This window comes from Nannobrachium achirus (assembly GCF_963921795.1).
Source record: "Nannobrachium achirus genome assembly, chromosome: 9".
In the NCBI taxonomy this organism is placed as follows: Eukaryota; Metazoa; Chordata; class Actinopteri; order Myctophiformes; family Myctophidae; genus Nannobrachium; species Nannobrachium achirus.
In genome coordinates, this window is record NC_137818.1 from 64,673,485 (window position 1) to 64,682,936 (window position 9,452).

Below are 9,452 nucleotides of genomic sequence, written 5' to 3' on the forward strand. Positions count from 1 at the left end.
CAACTCAAGGTTGTTGACTGATTTACCACTGTTTTAAGCCAATCAGAATCCAGTATCTGAACATGTGACCACAAAAAGTGGTAGAAGTACCTTTTACCAATAGAGGGTTTAAATGGTACTGGATATGCAGCTCTGCAAATAAAAGGTGAATTGATCCCAGTGCCACGACGGAGGACGATATCACGAAATTAAATCTCCACGATGCGATTATCGTGGGTGTTTTTAATCACGAAATTCACGATAAACGATAATATCACTTATCGTCCCATCCCTAAGAGTGAGGCAGGGAGGGAGAGAGAGGGGGGACGGCAGTGTTTAACAGAGCGGGGGGATGGTAGCTGGGTACTTGTTTTGGAAGAAATCTGGAACCCATAAACTTGGACGAGAGATCTATGACAAGAACGACTGTCGGAAAAAAAAGCCTGACTTGATTGGTCGAACCGCACACCTTTGTCTCCGCCTCGCGCCTTTGATCCAGCCAATCGCCAAACACGTGTTCTTCCTCTTGTCCTTGGGCTTGGCGGAGCCCCCTTCATGCTCCTCTGGACCAATCAGCGGAGCCGATGGGTGGGAAACTAGAGGTTTCATCCTCTTCTCCCTTTAAAACTTGGACTCAGGTTGCCCCTGTTATACACACACACACACACACACACACACAACACACGTCCCAGAGGCAGGAGAACGGGAGAACTTGAGCTCGCGCGAGCAGTCTGTTCTCCAGGAATATGTTTACTGGTACGCTGGGTGAGGAGTAGATGAAGAAGTATGGCAGACATCGGGACATTCCCGGCTGAGCTGAGGGCCGATGATGAGCTGTTTCGGTTCGACGTTCCGTCACTTGTTTTTGGCGCTGAGAAAGAAGAGTCGAGCGGAGGAGAGCTGAGGAGATAGAAGCCCAGAAGATCTGCAGGAGGAGGAGGGACAGAACAACAACTGTGTGTGTGTTTGTGTGTGTGACAGAGATTGATCGATTGATTGATTGAAGACTTTATTAGAAGTTTGCATAGAAAAAAGTACAGTTTCATGACGGTACAGTTCACTGGTACAAGGTCAACTAAAAGGAGATCCCAGAAAAGACTAAGCTTATTTCCATAGGAAACCATTGAAGTATCTCATATAACATTGAATGACGGATATACAGAGAGATCTACAACTTGGGACAAAGAGTCAAAAAAAGGCAAAGTGAAAGTGAAGGACAAGGCATTAAGTCAGCGTGTGGAACTATGAGAGAGGAGGAGCAGCCCAGCGATGAACACCCAGAGGGTGGGCTGCCGAGCAGGGAGGAAGAGACGGCCACACCGCCCTCCAACACTTGTCCCGTTGTGGTGGCTCCGCCGCCGCGACTCAGCGGGCCCAAACGGCTGACCACCTTGCCGTCAGAGGACGATCTTCTCCCCACCGCCACCATCGTATCGACGGAGGACGACGAGGAGGTCAAGCCGGCGCCATCGGACCATCACCCCCACCACCAGGGCCCCACGGGACCAAAGAGGCCGAAGAAGAGCCCTCCTCCGCCGCCGCCGCGGCCTCCACCTTCCTCGGAGGTGCCGGCACCGCTCTCGCCGCTCTCCGCCGTGGCCGCCGCGGCCCTGGAGGACCCGCACACGCAGCGGGTGATCGCCAACATCCGGGAGCGCCAGCGGACGCAGTCGCTGAACGACGCCTTCGCCTCCCTGAGGGAGATCATCCCCACGCTGCCCTCGGACAAGCTGAGCAAGATACAGATCCTGAAGCTGGCGTCGCGCTACATCGACTTCCTCTACCAGGTGCTGCAGAGCGAGGACGAGATGGAGAGCAAGCTGGCCGGCTGCAACTACCTGGCCCACGAGAGGCTCCGGTACGCGTTCTCTGTGTGGCGGATGGAAGGGGCGTGGTCCACCATGTCCGCAGGGCACTAATGACCACTCTGAGCCGCCTCCCTCCAGATCACCTGTGGTGAAAAGGCCGACAGACTGAGGCGGTCTTCGACGTTTGCAGGCCAAGGATCCTTTAGTTGAGAGAGAGATGAAGCAGGGACCCCCACAATCTGTTCATAGATATACATACGGTAGTTTCATTGTTTGACAGCACGATCAACAGTGTATTTTGGATTCATGTTGATGTGTGTTTTCACACATTTAAACCACTTGAACGGTCTTGCCGAAAATAGACGATCTACAAGCTCACAACGACTCGCAGCGCGAGTCGTTGTGAGCTTGTAGATCTGCTATTTTTTGGCTAAAGTTCTGCGATTATGGATGCTAGGGTTCAAGTGGTTAATATAAGAAAGGTGGAAAAAAAACAGCTATCACACAAAGATTTGGAGGACCCCCTGTAGTAACTCTGAGGACCCCCTAGGGTTCCCGGACCCCCTGTTGAAGACCCCTGTGATAGACTGAGGCGGTGGCAGCCTGTCGGCTTGCCGTCTTAACTTAAGCATTATATACTGTACAGTACTTTGGCGTACGATGAATAGCGAAAATAGCTGATCTACAAGTTCACATCCCATGTCACGTACGTGAGCTTGTAGAGTTTCGCTATGTTTGAAAATTCTTAAAGGGATTTTTATTTTTATTTTTTAGATTATACAATTCGTGCCTATTACAATACATAGAACCACTTTCTACATGCCGTGTAGAAAGTGGTTAAAGTGACGTTGAACCTTGGGTTGTATAGTATATTGTATCTGGTCGTGAGACATCTTTTAATTGTCTTTATCTGTTTTATCTGTTGCTTGTGTGAGTGGGGAACATGGAATCTTTCTCCAGTCCCTCTTATTATGGTGCATCAGGTCTCAAAAGCATATGTTTAGCAAATAAACAAATGTGAACTATGCTGATTCTGCTCAACACATTCTTTATAACAAGCCCCGGAACTTATTTCTGGGCAAATGGCTGTAATAGCCTACTAATGTTACTTTACCCTTTGAATTTGAAAGACGAAGATCTATAGCGCTACAGAAACTGATGCTGGTGTAACACGGGTAACAATCAAGACAAAAAGTGTTTACCGTCAGGCAAAATATGAAGTAACAAATGAATGAATTATAGGATATCGTCGTTGTCGGGTGGAAACCTTGTATGTCCGAAACCGTTCGCTTTTTATTTATCATTTTAAAAATGATTTAAAACAGTGAAAATAGCCGATCTACAAGCACACAACGCCTCGCACCGCGAGGCGTTGTAGATCTGCTATTTTCACTAGTCTTGTGCGACGGTCTTGTGTGATGAAGCAGGGCTTTACTTTACGAGAAAGCGTACACATTTGAAACTTGGAGATACGAGGTTTCTGCCCGACAGTGACGATATATTGGCAGAATATAGGCTACTTTGTTTGCGTTCATTGTGCCAAATGTGTAATTTTTGAGACCTGATTCTTGTATGCAGAATTCATGCAGAGCATGAATGGAGAGCGAAATAAATCACTACCGCTGGTTCCTCAGTGGAAACAGATAAAGATGATTAACATTATCTGGACCTGAATCGCCAGGTGCAGGGGCGTCACAAGGGGGGTAAGTGGGACTGAGTCACTAGGGCCCAAGGTGGAGGGGCCTTAATTATTTTATACTTTAGCTATTGAAAAATAGCAGATCTACAAGCTCGCAGCGTGGCTTGTGGATCTGCAATTTTTGAAAAGTCGTGAAAATGTGTGCAAATCTTATATATATGTATTTCTTTAAGCGAACATTTGTCACTCAAATTTTGCCTCTGGAACTAAATATTGTGAGATGGGGGTCTGTGGCTAAATGCATATCATTTTGGGGGTCCTTGACATGAAAACGTTTGAGCACCACTGACATAGAAACATAGAAGGATTTGAAATATTCAAAGATTTTCACGTTTAAAAAAAAAAAAGCAGATCTACAAGCTCGCAGCGTGGCACTCGGTGCCGCGCTGTGAGCTTGTATATCTGCTATTTTTCAATAGTTAAAGCACAGGGGCCCCACAGTGAATCCTTGTACCCAGGGCCCAGAATTTGGTAGGACACCCCTGGCTAGGAGGCTCTAAAACATAAAGTTCTACCAGAGTTACCGTATGCCTTCTTTTCAGCTATAAGATCCTCTGTTTGCCTCTGTGATGGAAGATTCATGCAACAAGAAAACAACAGGTTTACAAAGCTTTATGTATTTATCGTCACTGTCAGGCAAAAACGTTTCAAATTTGTACGTTTTTTTCATAAAGTAAAGCCCTGCTTCATCATACAAGACTGTCGCACAAGACTAGTGAAAACAGACGATGTACAAGCACACAACGCCTCGCGGCGCGAGGCGTTGTGTGCGTGTCGATCGGCTGTTTTCACTAGTTTGGATCATTTTTAAAATGATAAATACAAAACGAACGGTTTTGGAGATGCAAGGTTTCCACCCGACAACGACATTATATAGAATGAAAGGAACCTTGTCGCTCGACACGACTAAACTTGGTTATTAATATTTCTCTCTTGCCTCCACTCAACTGGCATGGTCTGTAGTGCTCTGACTTCCATTCGTCAGCTATTGTGAGTTATTGCTGATCCATCGAGGTGGTCCGACGGACATTAAATGACGATGTTCTGTGACGTGTGACCAATAACAGACATCATGCAAACAATTCATGACATTCTAAAGATTCACAGTAATAATTCTCGGCGTTCATTTATCCACTTATAACTCAGAGAGTTTACAAAAGTAACCAATCAGACCCTTATGGGTAGGGATGGAGCTCGTTCATTTTTATTGATAATGAGCACCTTATCGATCCTGCTTATTGGGCCGGGCTTTTATCGAGCCCTCTATTGAGCGTATGTGGAAAGACATGAGACGACAAATTCAGAACATAACTGGTATCTTTTTTTATTGGCTAGTTGTTAAACTGTGAGTTTGTGGCTGACCACCATCTATGAAGATGACAATTGACAAAAGTAACAAATATCATTAAATACCATTAAAACAGTCAATCATTAGTGTGCAATAAGTGTTAAATGGCTTTATATTATGAATAGTACTGTAATCATTTCTTGATGGCCTCTTGTCTTGATTGTTTAAACATGACGTCATGGACCGCTCGATAACAAGCTTGATAAGCCCAAAACGTATTGATACCGGGTACTCAATAAATCTGTTATGAGTGTTATCGGGTTATCAAGCTATTATTTAGGGCTCCATCCCTACTTATGGGTCCATTTGGTTACATTTATTTACTCACTGCGTTACATTAACACTGAGGATTTAACAGTGTTGTTTCTTTACGTAAGACGACAAGAATCAACTGGCACAGGGACAAACAGGAAACCTGCATAGACTTCACGTAACATGAGCTGGACTCAAAGCCCCCCGGAGAGGAGGGTTGCCCCCCCGTTGCCGTCTTTAAAGTGACCTCAACACAGCATGCAGCACAGCTTCCTGACCGCTCGGCCTTTTGCTATCATCTTCATCATCATCATCAGCTTCATCATCATCATCATCATCATCAGCATCAGCAGCAGCAGCAGCAGCACCTTTATGGTTGTCCCCACAGTCACATGGGAGGTATGTATGTAAATATCAACATAATGTATCGTCACTGTCGGGCAGAAACCTCGTATCTCCAAGTTTCAAATGTGTACGTTTTCCTCATAAAGTAAAGCCCTGCTTCATCATACCAGACCGCCGCGCAAGACTAGTGAAAATAGCAGATCTACAAGCACACAACGCCTCGCGGTGCGAGGCGTTGTGTGCTTGTAGATCGGCTATTTTCACTGTTTTAAATCATTTTTAAAATGATCAGTAAAAAACTAACGGTTTTGGACATACTAGGTTTCCACCCGACAACGACGATGTTCTCTTTCAGTGGACTCAACCTTTTCGGGATCATGGCCCACTCTCAAAAGTGTTCACTCACGGCCCACCCATGTGACCTCTTAACTTAAAGTGGTCATGGGACATGGGGTGGGCTGCGCGCATTTTCAGATCACGTTCATTTTAGTGTCAAACTAGTAGTGAAAAGCCTGGCCCACCGGTTGAATCGCTGCAAAGATCAACATACTGTAATACTGGAGTTCTGTTTGATGCTGCAATCCATCTGGGATTCAAGCCCGGGTCTGCCACATGAGAGACCTGACGTCTACCGCTCTTCCAAGAGCCAGGACATCCTTTCTTGGCCTGGGAAAGATAATGCGCTTATTCTTTTATTTGATTTTTTCTTATAATTTTTATCCCACGATTTTGTAACCCATTTTTTCACCCAGTGCGAATTGCCTAACGCGTAATCCTGGTTTCTGCTCTCCCTGCCGCGCCTGGGGGAGCCCCGGCTGGCCAGGGGAAGGCAGTATAGAAACCAGGATTACTGCATGTTTTCATCTACCCTAGGAGACACGGGGAGAACATGATAATGCACTTATCGTCGTTGTCGGGTGAAAACCTTGTATGTCCAAAACCGTTTGTTTTGCATTTATCATTTTAAAAATGACTTAAACTAGTGAAAACAGCCGATCTACAAGCACACAACGCCTCGGGGTGTGAGGCGTTGTGTGCTTGTAGATCTGCTGTTTTCACTACTTTTGTGCGACGGCCTTGTATGATGAAGCAGGGCTTTACTTTGCGAACGAACGTAAACATTTGAAACTTGGAGATACGAGGTATCCACCCGACAACGACGTTATGAGCTTGTCAAACTGTAGATGCCCTATCCTATTCCCGACAACAGGGTCTAAATGTCTCAACAGAAGGGAGACCACCTCCGACCACTGCAGATGTAGTTGTATCGTATCAACATACTCTACCACAGAGATTGGTTAGAATAACGTTTGATTCGTTGAAATAAGTTCTTAATTGCAGCTTTTGCCTCTGATAGTTGATTGCATTTAGTCATCTATACCAGCCATGTGCACACATAGACATGAAAGGGGGCTTGAGCCCCTGCCCCTTTATCCTTCTGTAAAAAGTGCCCTCTCCAGACCAGGAATGCAGTTTTTACTATGGTGAAAGAATTGCAAATGCCCTCTTTCCATGCCATACCTGAAGGCAGCATTGAAGAGAATTGCCTTGTCCAAACCCTCCTGAAATTGAATGCAGCATCTTATGTTGAAAGAATTGCCCTCTCTGTGTAGAAATCCATGCCGTTACGCCACATCTCAAGTATTGACTTGATAATGCTTAGTTCAGTGTGGTATCAAGTACTGAAAATAACGTGACGCGTTGTGAGCTTGGAGGTCGGCTATTTTCGATATTTTCACCAAGCGGCCCTTTTAGAAATGTCAGCCCCTGCCTCTCTAACATTCTCTGCACGTCCCTGCTCTATACTTATTCGAAGATGAAAAGAAATAGGGAAGGAGCAGGTACGCTATAAGGTCAGTAGAAAGAGAGAGAGAGAGAGAGAGAGAGAGAGAGAAAGAGAGAGAGAGAGAGAGAGAGAGAGAGAGAGAGAGAGAAGAGAGAGAGAGAGAGAGAGGGGGGGGGGGTAGAAGGGAGGAGTGTAGTGGAAATAAAGAGAGATTGTCCCTTTGACTTTCGTCTCCAGCACGCAGACGTATTATTAATCCCTGACCACCTTTGAACCCAAACAGCGGTGGAAAAAGTGGCCACGGCAGCATGCAGCACTACCGCCTCAAAGTTTATAGTCTCCTTGCTACGAACCCCGCCCCCTTTATTTCTTCCCGTGCCAAAAAAGCTTGCCTCCGAAAATTCTTTCCCCTCATTTTGGCCCAAATAATTCGCTTGCATTGCACGAAACGGTGATAGACTGCACGCTAGCCAACAAACGCGGAGCCGCAAGGAAAACAAACATTTCCTGGGAGCCATGAATCACCGTGTCACCATCAAAGCACGGGGCTGATGCGACTCCCTCTGCCCGTTAACCACCGGGGCTGATAGAGGAGGTGAGAGTTGATTTATAGAAGCACGTACTGTAGGCTAAAGTACATTATACACTAGAATCATCAGTGTTCATTTACCCCTTAAAGGAGTAGTTCTTTTAGAAGATTACTTTTTTTCTATTGATTACTCACGCCACGGAGACTTGAGTTCACTAACCCTTTTTTTGGAGCTGTGTGAAGCACAGGCTCCCTATACGTGGCCGTGTGGGTCTGTCTGTGTGTGTGTGTGTGTGTGTGTGTGTGTGTGTATGTAGCCTGAACTTCCTAAACTTCGGCACGCCACTAGTCCCACAGTTTTGCCACCACACACTCGCGCCATATGTCAAATCGACCGGCTTACTCGGGAATCGTGGGCTATTACTTTTCTAAGAGAAAGGTTCTATAGTTTAATTGATATTAATTTATTAGTGAATTAATTTTCCCCATTGACTTATAATGGGAATTGCAAAAACTCACATTCAATTATTTGTCTCTCGCAAACCATAGGGGCTAGAGTTTCAAGACTTGGAGAGGAGGTTCATAATGATTTCAAGGATTAAATAAAAAATAATTGTGTCATTTGGCCGCATGGTGGCGCCATAACACCCCACTTTACGTTTTGGCCTGTAACTCTTGAACCGTAGGTCGGAAAATTAAAAATATTTTTTCCCTGGATTCCTTGGGTCATGACGCATCTCCCCATATAGGCCACGCCCATTTGCTCCATGATAGATTTTCCGCCATCTTGAATTTTCTCCAAAACACACTTTTTGCTCCTTTTCCTACATATTTTCTTCAAATGTCACAAAAATCGGTACACATGATCCACACACACACACACACACACACACACACACACACACACACACACACACACAGCTCCACTTCACACGGGTGTGATTTTATTTTTCTATTTGTTGCATTCCGATGACAACAAAAAAAAGTATTATAGTAAATTCACCCCCATTGATTCCGGATGGGGACCCAAATGCATTCGGGTCCCCATCCCCCCGGTACATTTATTGTAATCAAATTATTGTCTTAGGAATGCGACAAAAAACACGAAACACATTTGTTTATTGTGTACACTCTCAGAGTAGAAGCTTCAATCCAGAACTTTTTTCTTCTTTTGTCAATTTTGTCAAATTGTAATTTGTAATTCTTTTGTCTTTTGTTGTGTGTTAAACACAATATAGGCCTGTTAAGTGGGCCACTCAGAAATGTACGAGCCATAGCAACTTGGCTCATGAGCCCTATAGCCAATCTCCCCCAGCCAAGGGCTTGTCTGTCTCAATGGTAGATACTATATTAGCAGGAGACCCGGGGTTCCAATTTCCTCTAAAACTGACAGATTGTATTTTTAAGGGAGAAAAACGGAGGGCCTGTTTGCTACAGAACAAAACAAATAAATAAATCCTCACTGCAAATGCAAAGCTACAGCCAGGCCCCTGACAAAGATGTTTCGGAGAACTTGACAGTACACTGAACTCAGCCCTGCCGTCATGCAGTGTGACAAAATTGAAATTGAACACACGTTATTCATGTCAACAGACGTTTGTCTTACGAGCGGAACGGCGGTTTGGTTTCAATGGCAACGCTGGCATTGTAAAGTGCTGAGGCTTTGCACTCACTTCTGCGACTACTCCACTGCATTCCCATACGCA

The 9,452-nt window shown here is 45.2% G+C and overlaps 1 protein-coding gene across 1 annotated transcript; it reads left to right on the forward strand.

Moving 5' to 3' along the window:
• Window positions 1–1,223: 1,223 nt before the first annotated feature.
• LOC308291072 (uncharacterized protein) lies at window positions 1,224–1,898 on the forward strand (the record flags this gene model as incomplete). Its single annotated transcript, XM_080732986.1, has 1 exon — window positions 1,224–1,898. One exon carries the CDS (start codon window positions 1,224–1,226, stop codon window positions 1,896–1,898), a length of 675 nt encoding a protein of 224 aa, XP_080589112.1.
• Window positions 1,899–9,452: the final 7,554 nt, after the last annotated feature.